The sequence below is a fragment of the Erpetoichthys calabaricus genome, chromosome 2 (assembly GCF_900747795.2).
Source record: "Erpetoichthys calabaricus chromosome 2, fErpCal1.3, whole genome shotgun sequence".
NCBI lineage: Eukaryota > Metazoa > Chordata > Cladistia > Polypteriformes > Polypteridae > Erpetoichthys > Erpetoichthys calabaricus.
This window is the reverse complement of record NC_041395.2, coordinates 4,507,563-4,532,093: the sequence shown is the minus strand read 5'-3', so window position 1 is coordinate 4,532,093 and position 24,531 is coordinate 4,507,563. Positions and strand designations below refer to the sequence as shown.

The window sequence follows — 24,531 nt, the reverse complement described above, 5'->3', positions numbered from 1 at the left end:
GCAAGCCCTTTTAAACAGTAGTGGAATCCTATGATTTGGGAGTGAGGGAAGGAGCGTTGGTAATGTGCACGGAAAATAATATAGAAGGGGACAGGAGCGCATCTGGGCATTTCAAATTGTAACATGGAAAAGAGGAAATCTAAGTCGTCATCAATGGGGAGTCCAGCACCAGTGGAGCCTCTGTTGGAGGGTTTATTTTTGGAAGACTAAGATAAAGGAAAGGATAAGGGAAAGAAAGGAGGGTCCCCCCTAGACAATTCGTAGAACAGAAAACAGGGCTGGATTTTAAGTGTGAGTGTGAATGATGGAATAAGCAAAGCGGCGGTCGTTGGCTACTAAAGGGGTCTGCAGATAAGAGAGAAATTCAGGAAGTTAGGAAAATTTTGTGTTGGAATGCACAGGGATGTTGTAGCAAAGGTCCTTACCGCATGGATATGTTTGATAGATGGGAATTAGTTATTAAATACAGGGCACTGGAAGCAATGCAAAAGGGGAATGAGAGCTTATCTGACCAGATGAAAACAATGGCGGAGAAAGAGAAGTTATTACTTGCACTACAACAGTTACCACCTAAGCTGCAGAGTGAGAGAAAAAAAGACATGGAGGTTACTCGTATTCGGAAAAAACGTAGTTGACTGTACCCTGATCTGATTGATGGACCTCCGCCATGTGAAATGTCACCTCCTATGCAACCCCCTGCAAATGCACAACCCCAAATCCCAAGAGCGGATAACACTAGTGACTTACTATTAATTGGAGAGGGTTTCTTCAATGAACAATATGATAGGGAAATTTAGTAAGAGGAAGCAGATGATCCTGATGATGGGTTAGCCCCAGGATCTGAAGCGACCCGCTCTGGAGCTGTATGGGGGGTTGGACAGCTTCCACAGCAGGGGAAACATAAAGGACTGAAGAAAATGACTCTGTAGCCTGTAATACAGGCGCCTCTAATTGAAGTTCCTAATCACAGTTATGATCCCAACCAGCCACAGTCAGAACATAACTGTCCTGTGAGGATGGTCCACCAAAACTGGGACACACAGGAATTGAAAGAAGTGGTTCAGGAGTTGCCAAATCCAAAGGAAGTAGGAGGCCAGAACGTTGTGACTGCCCTGCAGCAATTAGATGATCTGTATAAGCCGTATACTGCTGAGTGGACCCAAGTCATAAGATGCAAATTGGGACCTGCTTAGAATGATGTCCAAGAGGGTCCTGAAGGAGACTGGATTGAGACGTTAGGGAGGCAAGGTGCAGACAATGGCCCATTTACTGCACAATGGAGCCAGCTGCAGAACCGGATAAAGAATAAGTACAAGAAGACCACAGGCAGTTCTCAGCTGAATCATGCAAAGAAAAAAGATAACGCGACAGTTTCTGAATGGGAGCACCACCTCCATGATCTGATGGAGAATCACTCGGGTTTGCTTGATAACCCGGATTGTCTTAAAGCAATGATTCCATTGTTTGTGAGTGGGTTGAAATCAGAGTTGCAGAAGAGTGTCAGATCATCCTGTGTCGGCTGAGAAGGTGCTGACTTCACATAACTTAAACGACATGCAGAGCATGCTGAGCGGAACTCTAAAGAAAAGGCAGAGAAAATGCATCATAAGTTACTAGCAGCCCAGGTTAATTATTATTCTGCATATCGAAGTAGGGGTGGTCAAGGTAGAGGACGCAGACGGCCAGTGCATTTCTATGCTCCGGCTCAATCTAATTTGAGGTCGGACTCGTCTTTTGTTACAGTTGCGGGCAATCCAGTCATTTTCACTGGGACTGCCCAAATAAAAATACATCCTCACTACCACCACCCCCTCCTGAAGAAGTAGCTTGGCCTTCGCACTCAGGTCCTGTGCAACAATGGCAACCCTAGGAATTTGTGGGGATGGAGGGGGTCTCACAGGGTCAATTCCCCCTCCTAACTCGGCACCCTGAAACCAACCCTTTGTTGACTTTGCTGATCGAAGGAAAAAGACTCAGTTTTTAGTGGATACAGGGGCCACAAGGTCCACGCTAAGTTCAGTGCCGGGGATCCCCACCTTGAAGGAAACAGTAACTGTACTTACTGCATCAGGACAGCCTCATGTCCATCCTGTATCGACTCCACTAAATGTTCAGTCTTGCTTTGGCAAGCCAGGTTTCTGCTGAGTCCTCTGTGTCCTGTCAATTTGGGCAAAGGTCTGGAATTGACTGTACCGGATAACAACTGCTTGATGGCTTTTGAGGAATCTGCTCAGCCTTCTTATGCTGCATGGCCTTTACATCCAACACCTGAACTATTTCACATTCTTTTTTCACATGTTTCATCTGGGCTTCAGTGTGTCAAAGCTCTACATTGTACAGCTCATTATTTTTATTTTATCGACTCTCTGACTTTCTGTCAACAACTGTATCACAACAGACAATTTATTTGACTGCTTTATACATCTCTGATTCTTATGTTGGTGCTGCAGTCTCTTTAACCCCTGCACAAGCTTCTTTCTACATGGGAGGCTCCGTTCCACACATATCAATCCCTGAAAGTGCAGACTTCCAGTGGCGGGAGGTTGGTCCGTGGGTTTTAGCATGTTTAGAAAGAACGGATTGGGAAGTGTTGGCTGTTGGAGTCTGGAGTAGTGCTGATAAGTCAGTAACCAAGTTGTCATTAATGTCCACAGTTAGGGTTTCACGCTCTTTGTGTCATACCTGTGACCCGTGTCTTATACCATTTTTGAACCTTTTATCGCTTGATTGGCTGGACACACTTCCTGCAAATTTGTGGGCCCAAAGGGAAAAATGATTACAGTAGGATGTTGAGCCTCTAGAGGTCTTCCCAAAATCATCCTTCTGCCCCCATCGTGCGCAGTACCCTTTATCACCTGAAGCCAAAGCTGGTATTTCGCTAGTGCATGCGGACCTAGTGAAAAGGGGGGCTATCATTCCCATTCAATACTCTCATGTTAATTTTCCTATTTTGCCTGTTAGGGTTATGGCTCTTGGTGTTTTGCTTCAAGATGTTCATGGGGTTAATGCTGCTATCCATCCTCGTGCCTCCATCATTCCTAATCCATCCACTATATTGTCTGCTATTCCAGTTATGTCCGAATGGTTCATGGTTATTGATTTAGCTAACGCTTTCTTTTCTGTTCCTGTGCACCCTGACTCACAGTACTGATTCACATTTACCTTTAAAGGCAGGCGTTGGACCTGGACTGTGATGCCCCAGGGGTACACTGAGGCTCCCTGTGTTTATGAACAACTGCTAGTGAAAAAATATCTAGAAGGGTACTGGCCAAAGGGGGATAAGTGTCTTAATTCAGTACGTTGATGATTTGTTACTCTGTTCAGAGACAGAGGAAGTATGCATTGAAGATTCTAAATCGTTGTTGTTATTTCTCGCGGAAAATGGCCATAAAGTGTCCAAAACGAAGCTTCCATTAGTGCAGAAGAAAGTAAAGTATTCAGGACATACTTTGTCTGCAGGAACTCACTCTTTGTTGGAAGAACAATTGCTAGCTATAAGTAATATGCCGAGGCCTCTAACTAAACAACAGGCACCTCATGTATAACGCCATGCGTAGAACTCACACTATAACATGGTGTAAGCACAAAAGTGGGAATGTGCGTACGCACAGAAAAATCCAGATGCAGGAATCTGTGCGCACGCAAACTTCCACATTCTTCTGCTACATAAATCCCGATCAGCGTGAAAAGTAACGCACGTGCACGCGCCTTCTGTCCCGCCACAACTCCTCCCAGAATTACGCCTCTTTGAATATGCAAATCGATATAAGTAACCCTTAAGCTCAGTGTTCTGTGAAAAGACAATGGAAAAAGCACAAGGGAAAATAGAAGGATTTCAGCAAATACCAAGTGGAGGCAAAGAAAAACGTACTATTTGTTGGTTTAAACAGTGGTATAATCAACAAAAGGAAGTTGATTGAGTGACAGAGTGTCGGAAAAACTCGAAAGCTCAAGTTCACAAAGTCGCACAGTGCCCGAAATAAAAAAGAAATCACATATCAAAGTCGGCGTGAAAAGGCGACTTGTAGCTCACCGTCTGAGTGTCATATGAAAGCTTATTAGGGTACAGAGAAACAAAATAGGCACACAGTGGGGGGAAAAAGCACGAAATGTTAACTTTAATCTCCAAACTTCCACTTTAATCACATAGTTTATTTTGTCATTAAAGTAGAACATCATAAATTTCATCTTAAAATCGTTTAATTTATTAGTTTCTCAAATCCCATTGTAACTAAAGCAGGACGTTAAATGCTTTGTTCTGTGTTTGATCTTCTATGTGCTCTATGTGTGTGAATCACTACGTGCTTCCGTTCTTTCTCTTTCTCCGACAGGACACAGAATCCATTACATTTGTGATATTACAGCTCTCTGAATAATTAAAATACTGAGATGTATACGTGATATCTTTTTCATGATGATAGGACGTAAAGCATGTTATTAAACATGGGAACACGGTGGCGCAGTGATTGTTCATATCTCACGCAAGAGGCTTGCTGCGCCATGTGCGACCTTCGATGAAATAATTTATTACAGCAGTACTGTCTCTTTCAAACGTACTAACCTCCAATTCCTGTCCTTACTTTTCTTTCTCCAAATACCCAATCAGCTCTGTAATAGACGTGAAGCCATCTGTAAGCTTAGAACGCAGATTCTTCAAAACTTTAAAGGAACATTGAAATATCTTCGTAGTACGTGTTTAATTATTCTATCTGTCTATCCTTCCAGTGTCGCGTCAGCACCAGCAAGAATACAACGCAATGCAGGAACAATCCCTGAACTAGCTAGCGCTGCGGCACCATGTCCTCACATGTTTAATTATTAACAATAAAGATTATTTAAATAAAGTTAAAGTTTTATCTGTATAATATAATAAACATATTTTGCTGCATTTCATCTTAAAAATGATATCGTCATCATATGTAAATACGCGCTTTATAAAGTGGCGCAGGTTGTGTAATATTATAACTGTAGTGTAAGTTTACAGTGAGGTGATTGTACTTATAAGTCCAGACAGTTCTACAAGGAGCACTTGATGGACTGATTGATTACGTTTATAGTTCTTGGGATGAAACTGTTTCTAAACCGCGAAGTCTGTACTGGGAAGTCTCTGAAGCGTTTTGCCGTGGTTGAGGTAGTGTGTACTTGAAACTGTATACCGATAATTCTCTTTCCGATCAGCTGCTGCTGTGATTCCCCACTCAGATACAGTGATATAAATACTCCGAGTGGTGCAGTGAGAGTAATATGGAAAAAGATGACCTGCTGTGGCAACCCTTAACGGGAGCAGCTGAAAGAAGAAGAAGATGCAGTGAGAGTTACAACACTAAAGCAGTTCTGGTATTTGAAATACTGTAACGGTTGTCACATATTAATTTTTTTTGTGTGCTTTTAACTGTTTCTGCCGCTTGCCCTTTAGAGTTGATGTCTGTGGGATATCTCTTTAAGGGGTGTAGGGGTCCAAACAATGCCTGGGGGTCCTTGCCAAAATGAACTGGGGTGTGACGTAAGAGGAAGAACCCTCTTTAAAAGGCGAGGAGGCACGTATTGAAAAGAGAAAAAGGAAGGAGTTCGAGAGAGTTTAAAGGAAGAGGAGAGGAGCGTGAAGAAAGTTGATTTAAGGAAGGACCTGGGACAGTGACTTGGTAAAGAAGTTAACGGTAAAAGCTCGTTAGACTCCATTGTAATACCAGTTGGACTCAACGAAAAGGAGCTCTTGCTAATCGGTAAGGATCTTGGAGTTCACGGCTTCACCTTACATTTGTGCTGCGGGCGGCGGCCATTAAAGGACGCTAACGCCGAAACAACCGGGTGCTATGGATTTCAGCTTGTGACAAGGAATCATTTGCCAGGCCGGTGAGATTGCTTCTTATTACCTATTAATACAGTGTACGAGTCAGCGAAGTTTAACTGACTGGATTGCTGGATTTGTCACAGACTTCCCAGGCCGGGTGGATTAAGACTTTATCAAAGATAATATAAAAGTGACTGGGGAACACGAGGGGATTGTGTGAGCAGGTGTCTAATTTATATTTGTATATATTTGTATATATGTGTATTTAGTCGGTTATGTTCTGTGAATTAGTTGGGGGTATTGATAAGTAGGTTATATTTCTGTTTCTCTTCCTGGGTTTTTCTTTTTCTGCATTTTCTTGCTTTCTTTCTGGATTTCTTTTTGTATATTATAGAAGGGTAAAAGGGAGACCTATTAATTAGGCTTTATTTGACTTATAAATATTCTTTTGTTTTTTAAAATACTTGTTGGGGTGATTATTTTTCTTTTTTGTATAAATTCATAAAAACAATTCCATCTGGGGACATCAAATAGGTGCTAAGGTTCTGTCGAGTTCCACACATAATATAATTATTTTTCCTAAGAATAGGAGGTTTTTGTGTGTGGCGGGCTCCTTATCCATAGTAAGAGGGACGCGCTACAATACTATGGCTATTCCCTGGCCCATTATATTGCTGCAGGTTAATTACAATCAGATGCGTTACCCTAATAAACAATATGCAGTTAGTTTCAGTGTATTTATAAAGCCGCGTCAGGAATGTGGAGTTAAGAAAGAAAGGGTGACCACACAGGAACAGTAGCACTGCTTTGACGCTGGGTGCCGCCAGTCTGCAAAACCGAGTGGAGAAACTGCGTACGCCAGGGCATGAGTTACTGTGGAAATGTGCGTGGCTTTACGCCAAGTTTAGGTTTTATACATCGTGAGATTTGAACGTGGAAACGGGAGTACGCAACATTTCTGTGCATACGCACCGTTTATACATAAGGCCCCAGGAGTTGTGCCTTTGGAGTAGCAGATGGGGGTGGTGGTCACCATTTCTAAAAAGGAGACTAAAGGGTGTTCTTCAGCTATCAGGGTCTCACACTCCTTATGCCAGGGTGCCAAAAAAGGAGACTCCACCCAGTCAAGGATCCTCAGATCCAAGAGTAGGAATGTGGATTCTGTCCAGACTGTGAAACTGTGGACCAGATCGTCACCCTTATGAAGATTCTGCAAGGGGCATGGGAGGACGCCCAATTGGTCTGCATGTGTTTTGTGTGCTCCTTGAGGGATGCTGTGTTGGGAGAGTATGGGGTTCTGGGGCCCCTCATAAGGGCTGTTGGGTCCCTGAACAATCAGAGTGAGTGTTGTGTCTGCATACTCGGGAAAACAACAGCACCATTTCCATTAGCTGTGGGACTCCACCAGGGTTGTGCTTTGTCTCCTATTTTATTTGAGGTTTTCATGAACAGGATATCAAGGAGCAACCAGAAAGGGCAGGGGGTCCAGTTTGGTGGTCTTAGAATCACGACACTGCTTTTTGCACATGACATGGTCCTGTTGACTTCATTGGGGTTGTGACCTTCAGCATGCCTTGGGACAGTTTGTGGCCGAGTGTGAAGCAGCGGGGATAAGGATCAGCACCTCCAAATCTGAGGTCATGGTCCTCAGTAGGAAAAAGGTGGACTGTCCTCTCCAGGTAGGAGTACTTTGGGGTCCTTTTCATGAGTGAAGGGGGAAAAGAGACGGGGAGATCAACAGATGGATTGGGGTGGTAAGCACAGTTATGCGGATGCTATACCTATCTGTAGTGGTGAAGGGTCCGAGTCAGAAGGCGAAGGTCCTGATGTACCAGTCAATCTACGTCCCTACCCTCACCTACGGTCATGAGCTTTGAGGAACTACTAACAGGATGAATTAGAGTTCTCTGCAAGGTGGCTGGGCTCTTCCTTCGAGATGGGGTGAGAAGCACGGACATCCAGGAGAGGCTCAGAGTAGAACTGCTGACCCTCCGCATCAAGAGGAGCCAATTGAAGTGGTTTGGGCATCTGATATGGATACCTCCTGGGTGACGCCCTGGCACAACCAGCTGGAAAGAGACCTCAGAGAAGACCCTGGGCTTGCCTGGAGGATTAGATCCCCCAAATTGCCTGGGAACCCCCACAGTAGGACTTGGCAAGTGTGGCTATGGAAATGGACGCGTGGGCCTCACTGCCAAGATGGTTGTCCCCACATCCCGGCTTCAGGTAAGCGGTACAACATAAATGAATGAGAAAGATGTCTGTGCATTCCTAATTAGCTAATTCTCCAAAGAGTTGATTGATGTCAGTGCAATTAATGCAATTATACTCTTTATTTAACAAAAAAAAACCACTGATAAATGGGAAGATGAAACAACAGAACAAATGAATACTAAACTAACAAGGCCCTTAGCCTGCATTTGCTCTGTCCTGGGTATGACGCTAACCTGCACCCAGCCCTGCAAGCAGGTCCTCCAACTTACAGGGAAAATTTGGGGGTTGGTGGTAGGATTGGCACTCCAGCCACTGTAGACAACCTCACGCTGCTCAGTGTGGTGCTGAGGTGTCACCTGCTGCATTCGGGTCCAAATTGGGATCCTGAGATGATTCATGGTGTGGTGGGTATGGCAATGCGCTGTATCAGCATATGCTCCTAACCTAAGAAACCAATAACAAAGATTTAAGCAATTCTGAATATTCCTCAGTTTGAACTGCCACCTAGCCATCACCCCACCGAGCCACCATCTTCTGTCATCACAGCAGTCCACGTACAGAAAAGCCCCAAAGTGAAGGACCATTTGCTGGGCTTCCCAAGAGCTCCTGAATCCACAGGCTGTCACCACCCAAACCAAACCGACCGGAGACCGCCATGCCAGTCACATGGCTAAGACGTCTGAAAAAACTGAATTATGATGGTTTCTAAATATGCGGGATACTGAGAAATTAATTCATGCATTTAGCACACCAGGCCGAGCTCGATCAAAAGAAATTCCAAAAGACCTGAGAAAGAAAGTTTACTGCAAAAGATCAGCCAGCTGGTCTTCACCTTCCTCTTTTATGTCCATTTGGATTCCTTTGTTCATGTTACTATTGTTGGTCGATTAGTTTCATATATTTATGCATATTTCTTTATGTTCTGTGTTTAGTGGATGGTCTTCCAACAGGTGGGGCTACCTGCCTATCACGGTCAATGAGCTGCCCTCAGCCCTATAAAGGTGAGAACAAACTAAAGTCCTTTGCGGTTCATTCTGAATGCACTTGTGGTTTGGTGAGTTTCTCTTGTGATTTTTGCTCTTTTGAGGTTTGTGATTTACTGGGATTTTTGAACCCATGTACTGTTTTTTGACTTCACTTCTTGGATTTCAGATTGGGACTTTGTTCACTTTTGGGATTGCCTACTGAAAGGCCTTTTATGCTCTTTGAGCTTCTTCTTCTTCCATAGCTTTTCTATTTTTATATGGTGTCACCATTTTTTTTTTTTTTACTAGACTTCTTCCCCATTTATCCAGACATTTTTGTGAAAATAAACCTCTTTATTTATAAATATTCTATGTGGCCCTTTTCATTACTAGCTGGGGTTTGATGGTAATTTCCCTCTGTAGTGGGCATTTGGAGTCACCGTTTAGGACATTGTGCTTCAGAACTCTCAAGTTCATAGCAGTTTCTGAAATGAATCGGTCAGGAAAAGAGTTACAAAGCAACTTCTAAAACCCTTGGACTGCAATGAACCACTAGGAAAGCCATCATCTCCAAATGGAGAAAACTGGGAAGACTGTTAGCAAAATTACTTGAAGAGCACACACACAACTCATTCAGGAAGTCACAAATGGCAGGGTTATTCAAAAGATGTCAGGTTGCAGTAACCTTGCCATGTTTATAGGTTTCTTACAAAGCGATACACAAATAAAGTGACATGGCAGAAATGGCAACATCAGCTGAGCACCAAGCAAACTGCAGAGGCCAAAGATGAGAAGCACCAACTGCTGAGCGTCAAGTGCAGGCGAGAACAGGAAAGATGGAGAAAAGCATACGGCTGGAGGTCATGTACTGATAATCAGCAAGCGTGCACTTTGCTCGTGTTTAGTTTTACTTTGGTCAGTTTTGTTAAACAAAGGTGTGTGTGTTCTTACATCCATTGATTGTGCATTTATTTCAGCTTTTTTTTTTTGGCCTAGGGCTTCACATGGATTTCAGCTGGACAAAGCTAGCCATATAAATACAGAACACAGGGCATCAAGTGACTTGAATTTACAAGCACCCACGAAGTTCAATCGACATTCAAAATGCCATTGGGCCCGTTGTTTTAAAGAAGCTTTGCAGCATGGGATGTTTATTTCTACTTATAGTTGAACTCAGAAGTTTCCATATGCCAAGGGTGAACTCCCTTTCTAAGCCCTCCACAGATTTTATACTAACAAACTGTAAATGTGGAACACCACTGAAGACGTCTGCTCTGTGCAGGGCTCAAGTCGTTTTTCCATCAATGTCCACAGACCTCTGAGTATCTCACCTTTAATTGAGGATGTCACAATTCCAGTGGGTCACTTTAACTAGGTCTTTAAACAGCTTGGAAAATTCCAGAAAATGATGTCAAGCCTTCAGAAAATGAGACAACTAACTTCTGATAGCCAGCCAAGCTAATTGGAGTCAGCATGTGGATGGATGTTAAGGCCGATCATCAGACTTGCTACCTCTTTGCTTGACATAATTGGGAAAATCAAAAGAAATTAGCCAAAAATAAAGTATATGGTGGCCTTCCACAAATGTGGTTCATCCTTGGGAACAATTTCCTGACACCTGAAGACTCCACGTTCATCTGTTCAAACAATAATATGCAAGTCTAAACACCAGGGGGAGCACACAGCAGTCATACCAACTCAGGAGGGAAACGCCTTCAGTCTCCTAGAGGAGAACAGCACAGAGCAGCGGCGTCTCCCCCAGGCATGTAGCCCTTCGCAAACACCGAGTAAGTTCAACTGAAGTAAAGTCGACAGCTGACCAGGAGAAATAACCAGCAGTGAGAAATTAAAGTCAATCGCTCAGCGGGTGATGGAAACTTAAAGCCGTCTGTCTCTTAGTGATTCAGCTGAACACTGAAAACACCGAAGCACTGAAGTTACTACAAAAACCGAAGTTACTACAAAAACCGAAGTTACTACAAAACGGAGAAGATGACATCAACACTAAACGTAAGTTCTATCTGCGCTCTGCCCGTTGAGGGTACGTTTATATGTTGTGTGTCCTGCAGCATGTACAGTTCAGGTTTTCCGGCCGACAGTGTAGACAGCTTCACCTGCCAAAAGTGTTTAGTTAATTTAGAGTTGGTCAAGAAAATACGCGAATTGGAGGACCGTGTTAGGAATCTGATAGCGATTAGGCAAACCGAAAATTGGATCGACTCGGTTTGTTTAGACAATTCGGCTACTTCTGATTCGGCTTCAGTCTCTCCAGGTCCCACTGTAGTCAGTGCACGGCCAAAGTCAGCAGCACCAATTCAGCCACAGGGCGAGTGGGTAACAGTAAGACGGGGGTCTAAGAATCCAAAATTTAGTCCCCCGGCACCCAGGTCACCAATTCGGACCCAGAACAGATTCTCAGCACTCCGCAGCGCGCCTGTGGAAACTGAGAATAAGAAAGTGCTCATAATTGGCGATTCCATAGTGCGGAATGTTAGAATTCCAAACTGTGTTAAACCAGCAGTTCATGTTAAGTGCCTCACAGGGGCCAAGATTTCTGGCATAGAGGCCGCATTGGACCGTGTCGCCGACGATGAAGTATCTACCTTATTGCTGCATGTCAGTACTAATGATATTTATTCACAGCAATCTGAGGTATTAAAGAGGAACTTCATCTCTCTTTGCATCAAAGCCAAAAGAAAATGTCAGAATTTAGTTGTATCTGCCCCCTTACCAAGATTATATAGAGGGGATGGGATTTATAGCAGATTGTATTCCCTTCACTGCTGGCTACAAACCTGGTGTGCAAATAAAAGCATAGCGTTTGTGAACAATTGGGAGGATTTTTGGGAAAGGTCTGGATTTTTCAGAAGAGATGGTTTTCATCCTAACTGGAGGGGATCTTATGTATTATCCCAAAATATGGCAGCAAAACTGCCTGGTTGACTGATTAGAGCACCACACACGCTGCAGTCATGTGATCTTAAATCACAGGCTGTTGTTTATCCCACCTGTTACTTTCCTGAAGCTGTTACCCATAATCCCTGTCATGGGGCATCTAGTAAATTTAGTCTTGATACAAACCTTAAATTAATTGATAACCAAAAAATAAGGTGTATAATTAGACCAAGGGATAAAACCAGACCCTCCACCAGGGGCATCTGGAATAGAAATTTACTACAAATTAAAACAAAAAGTATATCACCAATTCAGAAAGAAGCATACAGCTTTCAATGCTGCTTATTGAACATTCGCTCTCTTGGCACTAAAGCTGTTTTGGTAAATGATATTATATTAAGTACAAAATCTGATCTGTGTCTTCTCACTGAAACCTGACTTAGTAAATGTGACACTGTCCCCCTAGCTGAGGCGTCACCAGATGGCTACTCGTTCCTTCATAAGTCTAGAGATTCAGGTCGAGGAGGAGGCCTTGGAATAATTCATTGTAACAAAATGCAAATCACTTCTAAAAATTTAGGCAACTTTACATCCTTTGAAGCATTCATTTTAAATATTAAAACAGATTCCAACACAATTATAGTGCTAGTCTACAGACCACCAGGGCCGTATTCATTGTTCATGACTGAATTTAGCAACCTTTTATCTGACTTGGCTATAAATTATGATCACGTAGTACTGATGGGAGATTTTAATGTACACATTGATGTGGAAACTGACACTTTTAGCAAATGTTTTACTTATTTGTTAAATTCAGTTGGATTTTGTCAGAATGTCAAAGGTCCAACTCATAATCATAACCACACATTAGATTTAATTATAACTTACAAAGTTGAAATTCAAAATTTAAATATTACTCCATTAAATGAAGTTATTTCTGATCATTACTTAATTACATTTGATTTAGTCCTGCCCTTGTCAACACACTCCCAGATTAAAACAAAGACAGTGCAACATCTAGATTGTAATTCTGCTTCAAAATTTATAGATACTTTGAGTAAGTTGAGTGTAATTGTGGAAAACCATTTAGATCAGTTAACATCAAATGTAAATGTGGAAAACAATTTAGATCAGCTAACATCACATTATAATGTGACCTTGAGAGATGCTCTGGACACAGTGGCTCCCCTTAAAACAAAAGTGACCAAAGCACATAGAAACTCTCCCTGGTTTAATGAAAACACTCGAGCTCTTAAATTAGAGTGTCAAAAACTGGAGCGCAGATGGAGAACAACAAAGCTACATGTCTTTCAAATTGCATAGACAGAGAGTGTTAATAAATATAAAAAAGCCCTCTTTAAAGCTCGCTCAGAATACTATTCTACATTAATAGATAGCAATAATAAAAATCCTCGTACTGTTTAGAACAGTGGCTAAATTAACAAATGGAAATTCAGATCAACAGTGCAAAATACCAACAGATATCAGCAGTACAGACTTTATTAACTTCTTCAATGAGAAAATTGAAAATATAAGATCCCAGATCTCTGCATCACAGTACAAACCACATACTAGCTTAGCAGACCCTGTCTCACATTGCACTCAGCACTTTAGTAATTTTAATCCTGTAACTGAGCAGGAAGTCTTAACTTTAATTTCTAAAATGAAGCCCACTACTTGTTCCCTGATCCAGTGCCAACAAAACTAGTAAAAAGTGCAATGGATGTTCTTGCAGCGCCTATCCTAAACATTATCAATAGTTCATTATTGCATGGCACAGTACCTGATACACTAAAAGTGTCAGTCATTAAACCATTACTTAAAAAGTCAGACCTTGACCCACACATACTAAATAATTATAGGCCTATTTCAAATTTACCGTTTCTCTCTAAAATACTAGAAAAAGTAGTCGCCAGTCAGCTTCAGACACACCTTACGCATTACAACTTATTTGAGAAATTCCAGTCTGGTTTTCGCACTGGTCATAGTACAGAAACGGCACTAACACGGGTTGTAAACGACATTCTGATATCCTCTGATGAAGGAAACACCCAGTTATACCTTTCATTTAAATCAGATGAAGTTTCTCCGATGATGTCTTTAATTAGTTGTGTTAGTGAATTAAAGGAGTGGATGAATGAGAACTACTTGTCTTTAAATACAGATAAAACAGAGATGTTAATTGTTGGAGGGAATGATGCTGATCATAACAATATTTTGTCGTCATTTAATTCAGTTGGAATCCCAGTCAATTTTACTGAATCAGCCCGCAATCTCGGAGTTATCTTTGACTCTAGCATGTCATTTAAAGCGCATATTACAAAGTTGTCCAAAACATGTTTCTTCCATCTTAAAAATGTTAGGAAATTAAGGCGCTTTCTAAATAAACAGGATTCTGAGAAATTAATTCATGCATTTATCTCTAGTAGGATTGACTACTGCAATGCGGTGTTCACTGGATGTTCAAACTGTTCTTTATACAGCCTCCAGTTAATACAAAATGTGGCTGCAAGAATTATTACAAGAACAAGAAAATACGAACACAACTCCAGTTCTTAAATCCTTACACTGTCTCCCGGTTAAGTTTAGGGCAGATTTCAAAATCCTTCTTTTAACATATAAAGCATTAAATGGTTGAGGTCCGGCTTACTTGTCTGAACTTATCATGACTTACAAACCTGAGCGCACATTAAGATCTCAAGATGCCGGTCTGCTTATGATTCCAAGGATTAATAAAATAACAGTGGGAGGTCGAGCTTTTAGTTACAGGGCCCCTAAACTGTGGAATGGTCTGCCTGCTACTATAAGAGATGCCCCTTCAATCTCAGCTTTTAAATCCCGGCTGAAGACTCACTACTTCAGTTTAGCACACCCTGACTAGAGCTGCTGATTAACTGTACAGACTGCATCTCTGTTGTTAGTCATTAGCACTAAAACATAAGTAACATGACAGTTAGAATTGGATACTAACCCTCACCTATTCTGTTTCTCTTCTCGGTACTCAAATGTGACACTTGGTGCCACGGCCCACCTGCCAAGTTGTTTTGCCTGCCTAAGGTAAAGTCATCCCAGATGGAGGATCGCAGGAATCGTGAGGTACAGGGGTCCTTTCATCGGATTGGCTGGCCCAGCGCTGTTTCAGCTGTGGAATGGCCAAATGGGGGCGGCAGCTTGATGGCTGAGGTCTCCAGGACTCTAAACATATCCAAATCAAATTATGTGATATCATCTACTGTTAAATTCTGCTCCGTACTTCTAAAAAAATGTTTATTTTTTTACTTCTAAAATTTTTTTTTATTATTTATTGAGGATTTGTTCTGTTCTGTGTATTGTATTGTATTGACCCCCTTCTTTTGACACCCACTGCATGCGCAACCTACATCTTTGAACTGCCATTGCCAAGGTTTCTTCCATTTTTTCCCTACAAGGGTTTTTTTTTTGGGAGTTTTTCTTTGTCTTCTTAGAGAGTCAAGGCTGGGGGTCTTTCAAGCAGCAGGGCCTGTTAAAGCCCATTGCGGCACTTCTTGTGTGATTTTGGGTTATACAAAAATAAATTGTATTGTATTGTAACAGACTTTGGCACAAAAAGTGCAAATAAGTCCCAGAATGGCAGCAAAGGACCTTCGGAAGATGCAAGAGGACACAGGTAGACAAAAATGATCTCCACAGTAAGGCGAGTCCAACATCGACATCACCTGAAAGGCTGACCAGCAAGGAGTCACCGCTCCAAAGCGGTTTGCAATGGCACATGGGGACAAAGATCTGACCTTCTGCAGAAATGTCCTCCAGTCTGATGAATCCAACATCAAACTGTGTGGCCATAATGACCATCATTAGAGCATCTCAACAATCAAGCATTGGGGGGTTGTGGGGGGGGTTGCAGGTGGGACTGCTGTGCTTCACAAAACAGACAGCATCACGAGGAAGGAAAATGACGAAGATGCACGGGAGCAAGATCTTAAGAGCTCAGCAAGGAAGTTGAAGCTTAGTCGCAAACGGGTCTTCCAAATGGACGCGGACCCCAAGGAGACCTCCAAAGTTGGGGAAAAATGACTTAAGGACAACAAAGTCAAGGCATTGGAGAGGCCATCACAAAGCCTCGGACTTCAATTTGATTGAACTGAAAAGGCATATGCCAGTAAGGAGGCTGATGAACCTGTCCCAGGTACACCAGTTCTGTCTGCCAAAATTGCAGCAACTTACTGTGAGAAGCTCATGGACGGCGACCAATTAAACAATTTAAAGGCAAGGCAAGCAAATATGAACAAAATGTCTGTAAATGTGTGCCCCACTGGAATTGTCATACAATCAGTAAAAAGAGAAATACTCTGAGGGCTGAACATTGGTGGAAAAAATTATTTTGCCCCGCAAGGAGTAGATGTCTTCAATGATTTTCCAAATTTATTGTTTTGTTAGTTTAAAATCTGTGGAGGGCGTATAAAGGGAGTTTTAAAGAATTCTCTGTCAGGGTATGGAAACTTCAAACTGTATTATTACGTTCCATTTTTGCTTTTTCTTTTCACCATCGTGCTTTGTCAGTCAGTACTTTATGGTCTCTGCCAGAAGACTCAGAGAAAGTCAACCCCAACGTTGAAGGGACCCCTGGTTACGGACTGCTTTACTTCACTAAAACAACACTTGATTTTCTAGAGGGGTATGACACCCCACAGACACAGACCTGGTCAACCCTGGGACTTGAGAATTGTGGCCCTCCATGACTGCCCACCCTTCAGGCCCCTGCAGGTTCTGACAGCCCCCTCGTTAACAGAGAAGGCCAAGACAGGCGGCTATTTGCTTCTCAACTCTTTTCCTGCTGCTGTGGTGCCCTTGAAGTGTCACTACAAGCTAAATGGTCTGCCCAGGCTGCATTGCTCCAATTTGAACCCGGTCCATTTGTGGCGCTGGACACACCAGTTGATGCCCCTTCTGTATTTACAGACAGTAAAACTGAAAAGTCGCAGAGGTTTCATTACTCACGTGACACTACTACAGCAGCTGAGTCCCGGCGCCAGCCTCCTGATGCACTCTGTGGTCAGATGTGTGTGCGACAGGTTGAGCTCCTTAAGTTCTCCGCAGCAGCTGATGACAGAGCCCAGCACGGCACAGTCCAGAGGAGATAACGTCGTGTTACTGAAGTTCATCTGTAGATACTTACCAAAGGCATCTTGGATTAACTTCTTATTCTGAGTCTCGTAGAGCCACTGACACACTCGCAGAGCTTCACTTTTATCTTGCCCCCGTAGCACAAGTTCAGCCTTCTGCTTCATCCACTCCAGTATCCGCTTTGCCGTCTTCCTCTCCAACTCCCCCAGGACACCCCCCAGTCTTTTAAATGTAGAAGGTGTGGCCAGTCCTGCCATGAATAGGGTGAGAATCTCAAACCGTCCATCTTTGCAGGAGGCCAGCTTCTCAAGCAGCTCCTCGACATTCCCTGATGGATCAAGGTAGAAGGAGCAGGCGGCTATTAGCTCCTGCACGGTGAGGTGGTAGAATGTGTACGTCGTGTGCTCCAGGGTGCTTTCTCTCTGAAGGATCTCTTTGAGGAAGCCAGAGAGGAATGGGGAGGACAGGACTGGCTGGAGATCAAAGGTAGACATCTCAAACTTGTCATAAAAAACAAGAGTCCTGTTAGACACCCCATGATAAGCCATCTTTCCCAGTTTGACCAGAATTTCTCGCTGGTCCTCGACTTCTCGCCTGTGATTGGTCAAGATGTTGTAAAGGAACATCACAAAGAGCTCGGTGACAGTTCTGGGGGCAGCTCCTTGCTCTTCTTCAGGTGTCGTGAAGTGGCTCTTCAGCACAGAGCAGATAATCCAGCAGTACGAGGGGTTGAAGCACATGGTGTACAGCATGTCATTCTCCTCCACATACCGAAAAGCCTCAGCACCCAGATCAGCGTTGCCAAAAAACTTCTTAAAGTACATCAGCCTTTGTTCAGGGAAGAAGCCCAGGATCTCTGCAAATCGATCAACTCTCTCCATGTCCAGGGACTCCAGGGCAGTTGGTCTGCTTGTGATGAGGACTGAACAGCCCTTCAGTAACGTCTGTCTGACCAAACTAGTGACCAGGGTGTGGACAGGGAAGTAGCTGTTTGGGTCTGAGCAGAGTTTTTTCTGAGTGAAGTCCAGTTTGTGTTTGTACTCATCCAGTCCATCGAGTATAAAAAGGAGAGACTCGGGGTTCTGCAGGATTTTGTTCAGCCGGTCGTCATAAAGGTAATTGTAATGCTTAGCAATCAGCCTGGTGAGGGGCATCTGGGGCTCGTCCTCCGTGTTCAGCAGGTTGAGCTCCCTGAATTTAAACAGGAACACAAATGCAAACCTCTGGTACTGACTGCCTCTAGCCCAGTCAAACATGATCTTCTGGACCATGGTGGTCTTCCCAATTCCAGCCACCCCACTGACCACTATGATGTTGGGGGGGCTCTTGCTTCCTGGTTTCCTTTTAAAGAGCTGCTCGGTCCAGATTCGCTCACATTTCACCTTTGTCCGCTCCTCCAGCAGCTTCGCATGAATCTTCCCGATCTTTACGAGTTCATGGTGCCTTTCATTGTAGGTCCTTTTGAACTGATCAATGACCATAAGCTCCGTGTATCGAGTCTCAAAGCCAACAGCTCTGGTGTGTGGATCTCCAAGAGAAGCCTGGTCCTCCAGAGTCCTTGTGGATTCAGACACTCTGGCTTTGTGTGTGTCATAGAGGCCTGAAAGTCAAAATGGGAACAAGTGAGGGAAACGGAAGAGCAGATGAACACACGAGGTGCTGAGCGGAGACAGAAAGGCGTTACCTTTAATATGTCTGTTAATGAAAGGGGACTGGAGACTGGAACGAATGTCCACCAGGAGGTCCGGGCCTGGACAAACAACACAAGAAACAATGCAATTAGGCGGAAGGTGAGCACAACCACATGGAAGACTTGAGTGAGGCAGACTACCAGAAAAACGGGACATACTGTATATAAACATAAAAAGAGAGAACACAAACTGATAAACTGCTGCCAGGATTGAACTTTGTTGGAACATAAGAGTGTACGGCCGACGAGAGGAGACCATTCAGTCCATTTGTTACTCGTTTGTTTGGTAAATAGCCAAACTGTCCCTAATATCTCACCCAGATACTCCTCAAAGATTGTCTGAGGTTTCTGCTTTAGCTCCAGCTCTCAGCAGTTTGTTTCATATTCCTGGAGCTCTGCTTCCTGACTTCAGTCCTAAATGCACTTCTCCTTAATTTCCACGGATGGCCTCGAGTACGCGATTCACCGTCAAGTTGAAAGAACTTGGCTGGATGGGTCCACGTGAAGTCTCCTCTGCTCGAGACTAACCAGGTTTAATTCTCTGAGTCAGTCACAATACAACGTGTCCTTCAGACCCATAATGCACTTGGTGGCTCTCCTCTGCACAGTATACGTACTATACAAAGATATATAAACAAAGGACAATAACAAACAACAAAATTACGATAGCTTGGTTGAATTTTTTTTCTCCGATATACAGAAGGCAGATAACTTATGAATTCTGATCTTTCAATTCATGTGGTCAAGATGGATATGTTCTTTATTTTGTTATTAAGCTCCTGGCGCCTGCACCATATTGTATATTTGCACACAGCTCATCTATAATGGTTTACTCCCCAAGACACAACTTGTGTGCATGTGTGTGAGATGCTGATCTCAACTTTCCTACTGGATTTAGGAAGAGAAGCTTGTGACATCTAAATAATGTCTTCTTCACAGCTGTTGTTACTTATTAGCTACAGTGATACCCACACCATACTATGTTAGCTGGCTTTATCCTAACTACTAAGTTACAATTAACAGTTCTCACAATCAAAGGAGGTGCACTTCTGGTTTGGGGTAGGTGATGCCTTCGTCTGTCCCTGGTCAGCTTTCCCAAGCATGTGGAAGGATCTTCATCATGCTCTTATTTCTTTGTTCAGGAGCTCTTCTCCTTCTTCACCTTGGTTGCACCTTCTGGTTGAGATCATATCTGCTGGGCCCTTGTAAACCAGTCAACTCCCATCTTTAGCAAAATGAAAATGTGGCTATTATGTACCGTCTCACTCTTACTCGTGCAACTTGCTTGACTTTACCAAGGTTTCAACTTGTGGCTCCCTTGTCCAATTTCTTTATGGATGGCCTTCCACTTTTTCAGCCCAGCATCAGGTTACCCTTCAGATGAAAAAGGGGGTGATCCGTCCCTAGGCAATGGCGTCCTTGCTATGAGCAGAAGTGAAGATCAGGCCAGGAGCATTGAGCATTTAGTGAGAGCAGAGGTCAGGGGCTTGCAATGGCTTAAAGGAAGAAGTAGCAGACACTTAGCCACTGGTTTCTTGAGTGCATGTAAGCCCAAGCTTTTGGTTGACAGTTGGCGCAAAGTTTTGTCCTTCAAGGGTGCCAATCGTTGAGTTACGGCTCTTTGTTCATTACACAGATATGTATGTGGTGCACAGAGGAAACATCTTCCTGGGTGTCAGTTTGTCTATGATTGGCGAGCTTCATCAGATTGGACCCAGAAAATGCATTCCAAAGGGGCTCTATGAGGAGAACCGACACTTAAGATGGAATAAAGAGGGTTTGACAGGCCAAAGCATAGCAGAATGTTTAAGGCCAGAATGTCCTACAGTGTCAAACAACCAAACACTGGACATTCAGCATGCAGCTGGAAAAGTTTGAGCTGTGAAATGAATTGTCCATTAAAGACTCAACAAGTGACCCACCACAGAGCATTGGGCAGGAACACCTGAGCTTTACACACATGAACCTGAAGGGGGTGCTATGATCAGGAATGGCAAAAAAAAAACAAAAAAAAAAACAGAATCTGTGACTCCCTGGTATGGGAGAAGGAAAATGTGATCACCTGACATCCAGGTGGGTGGCAGGCTTACAGCTGTAAAGTGCAGAAGAGGTGACATGCAAGTCAAAAGTACAGTAGTAGGTGGAACTTGGGGGACAACAGCATACCAGTTCCTAAATGTATATGGTATGACCCTCTTTTATGCAATTATTAAAATCTTCAAAGAGGGATATCAGAGAAACTCGAAGAAAGGTTGGTGTCCAGGGCCTTCAAGTAGGTGTTTCTGTGGAAGTGGTGGATTTGGCAGCACAGGCAGTAACATTGTGTTTCATGCCCCTCTCTTGTGTCCTTGTCACATAAGACTCCATCAACTCACCCCCCTCTGTCACTTCCTTCAGTATTCTTGTCAGGTTTGGTGATGGAAATCTCACAAGTTCTTCAGCCAGTGCCTCCCACAGGCTGACCAGTTTCTCTCCATCCATCTTCATTATGTCGCTGATGAAGGACTCCACACCTGCTTGCCTCTCAGACTCTTCTCTGGCTTTGAATCTCTGAAAGACAAGTGAGTGGCCATAAAGTAAAGACATATTGTGTCTGTCACAAGAAAAATCACTACGTGTGACAAACAGCAATACATACAGTGTGTGTACATTATACTGTATATACAGTAAACTATTATATATATATATATATATATATATATATATATATATATATATATATATACACACACACACACACACACACATACATACATATACTGTATACATATTGTGACGTGTGAGTACCTGTCTTGTACCCCAAAGCACAAGGCCGAGTCTCAGTACTTTAACAAAACCAACTTTATTCCGCTTGAAACAGGAACAGCTTGGTTATCTATTGTAGTGGGCTCTGCCACTCTCCTATACACAGACACAGCAATCAGGCAGGGTTGTGCCCAGGTTAGTGGCCAAGTAATCCTGTTCCTTGCATTTATAATGTCCCTTGCATCACACATCGATCGCAGGCACTCATCGCGTGACTGTGCTTGGCTGGGATTTGCTTTCGTGGTGAGCCACTGCAGCGTTGGGAGCCTGTGGTTGCACCAGTAACTGATATGCTGTCTTCCACCGGTGCGGCAATCGCACTTCAGGACACTTTTAGGAATGTCGTCCCATTGGGGGGAGACCCAAAAAGATTTAGAAACCTCACAAACTGATAACCCCAAAAAAAACAGGGCATTTCAACATGGAGTATTAACGGAACAAAATGAATTACAGAAAGAGGTGAAACGTGAAATAAAGCAGAAAAAGCAAAAGGATAAGGACAGGATAGAGAAGGAACTGCGAACTGATAACCAGGGCTTATTATGGAATGGTGTGAAGATGATGGCTGGCATTCAAACAAAAATCGATAATTGAGTTGAAGTGGCAGGGGTCAGAACTGATAATCAGTTGGCACAACCCTCAGCAATCTTCAGGGTCTTGTCACGGAGGGTCTCCCACATCACATTAGAATTGGCAGTTGTACCCAACTCTGTAAGTTCCTCACACAAACTGCGTGCAAACTCATCAGAAACAGCCTGATCTTGGAGTCTGGTCAGTCCAGCCTCATTCTCCTAGAAGGTATTAGCCCACTGGGCCTAAGCTGGTCAGAATTCACAAACGGGGCACTTCTGTACACCTTGCAGTGCCGTAGGAGTCTCCAGCATCTGCCCACAAGGATGTGATTGATCTCCTTCACCGCACCACCAGTATTGGAGTGGTAAGTCCAACAATGCGGCTCAGCAATCCATAGCCCCTGACCTTTTGCAAAGTCAAAAACATTGAGCCACTTTCACCACAGTCACCAGACCCATGGGGACCAACACAATCCTCATAGTAATCATAATCCTCATATCCCTGTTAGTGCCAATGGTCACATTGAATTCACCAATGATCAGAGGAGTGTCACCTCAAAGGCACCCATCAACCACCGAGCGAAGCTGCGAATAAAATGTCTCCCTCACTGAGACATCACTCAACATGGTCAGAGCACACACTGAGACATCAGACAAGACACCCAGAGGGTGCCGTAATCTGAGTCTCATAATACACTTGTTGAAAGGAGTGACATCGGACACCATCGGAAGAAGCCAATCCGCTACAGCAACAGCTACTCCCTGAGTATGATAGCCATCAGAGCGACCAGACCAATAGAGATCTGGCCAGTCCCTGGTCTACGCACCTCAGAGAGTGCCGCCACTGAAAAGCGGAGTTTATGCAGCTCCTCCGACAGCAGAGGAAGATGATCATCATGCCGGAGAGACAAGACGTTCCATGCGCTTCAAATTGGGACCTGAGTGCTGCTGTGTAGCGGGTGACGCCTCAGCAGCACACCAGTTCTGATCCCAAGAGGCCTGACCCCATTGGCTCTTCTACGGTTTCGACTCTTCAGGGGGGTGAAGCTCCCAAGGGCATTCCCCCATCCCCTTCATAATGCAAGCAGCCTTCCTTAGGACAGCAGCAGCAGAGCTACTCCCGTGGAGAGCAAACAGGAGTTTTATTATTTGTTTTATTTCCATTTTTATTGTTATTCTTGGCACTTTGTGTAGATCTATCTTTTTTTTTTGTAAATTATTTTTTATTTTGTTATTATTGTTGCTTGTAAGGGTGCCAAACCTTTAACAGTTTCACAAATCCTTTCCTTATCCTTCAAAATCGTCAACACTGTAGAATGGGACAACTTAAAGTCACATGCGATTCCACTCACTTTCTTTCCTCCCTTGTACTACTTGATCACTTTCATTTCTGTGTCAAGATCAATGGCCTTTATTTTCTTCTTGGCAGCTACAGGAGTGGACAAAGACACTTTCTTCTTGATGGACAAGTTTAGGGGTTTTGAAAAAAATGCTAATTGTAAGACAAATGCAACTAAACATAGTTGAAACCACTGCAAGTAATAAACTAAGATTGAGATGAATGACTCACGGTATGTGAATTTCCCATTGGGATTAATAAAGTATCTATCTATCTATCTATCTATCTATCTATCTATCTATCTATCTATCTATCTATCTATCTATCTATCTATCTATCTATCTATCTATCTATCTATCTATCTATCTATCTATCTATCTATCTATCTATCTATCTATCTATCTATATGGCAACACCGACTACATAGTAGGAAGAAGAGAGCTGGTGTGGCAGAAAATGTCATACGCCAGACTTGGCAGCACTCACACTACCAGACGTGAGACACAGCAGCAGTTGTAAGTTGAACAGTCATAAAGCACATATGTCGTAAGTCGATGACTTGCTGGAAAGACAGACAGATAGAAAGGTTGTTTCCACACAAAGAAACGATGTGGCGCTTCAACTGCATAGTCTTCATCAGATGGCTAAATAAAAAAGAAAGCAGGTAACAAATAGAGGACGTGAAGGAAGGGGCAAAGTTGGGGCAGATAAGAGTAGAGATTAAAAAGTCAGTTGGTCATTAAGACCTGGAGGACAATGTGATCCCAGGCTGAGAAGGAGCTGAGCTTCCTCTGATTTTCTTTGAGAAGTGTCTTTGAAGTCCTGTGAAAGATCCCACAGATCAGTGTGGCTGTGATCAGTAGATGTGACGTGTCCTACAATTGGCTTTGCAATGCCTCAAAGGTGCTCACTAAAATGGTCTGCCTGTTTCACTTCTGTACATGGCTGGACAATAAGATATTTAGACTGGCAAGAGGCCTCTTGGTTAATATTGAATTTACCAGAGGATCAGGTACAAGGGGGTTTATGTGACATATCTGCAAGTGAAGCAGTGTCTTCTGTGACAGCTCAAAGTGCCTGGTGGAGAATGTGGCTCTCCTCTGTGAGGCCAGCTGTGGACGAGACGGTTGTGTAGGTTAGGTGGTCAATGGAAGATG

General features: G+C 43.4%; 1 protein-coding gene across 1 annotated transcript in view; it reads right to left on the bottom strand.

Annotated features, from left to right (window-relative positions):
- Positions 1 to 24,531, bottom strand: part of LOC114644966 (NACHT, LRR and PYD domains-containing protein 3-like) — a 91,073-nt gene that overhangs the window by 21,620 nt on the left and 44,922 nt on the right. The window contains exons 4-6 of the mRNA XM_051924014.1: positions 21,034 to 21,208; positions 18,653 to 18,718; positions 16,843 to 18,568 (exon numbers count right to left, since the gene is read on the bottom strand). Coding sequence (XP_051779974.1) covers positions 16,843 to 18,568; positions 18,653 to 18,718; positions 21,034 to 21,208 — 1,967 coding nt within the window. The remainder of the gene's footprint in view (positions 1 to 16,842; positions 18,569 to 18,652; positions 18,719 to 21,033; positions 21,209 to 24,531) is intronic.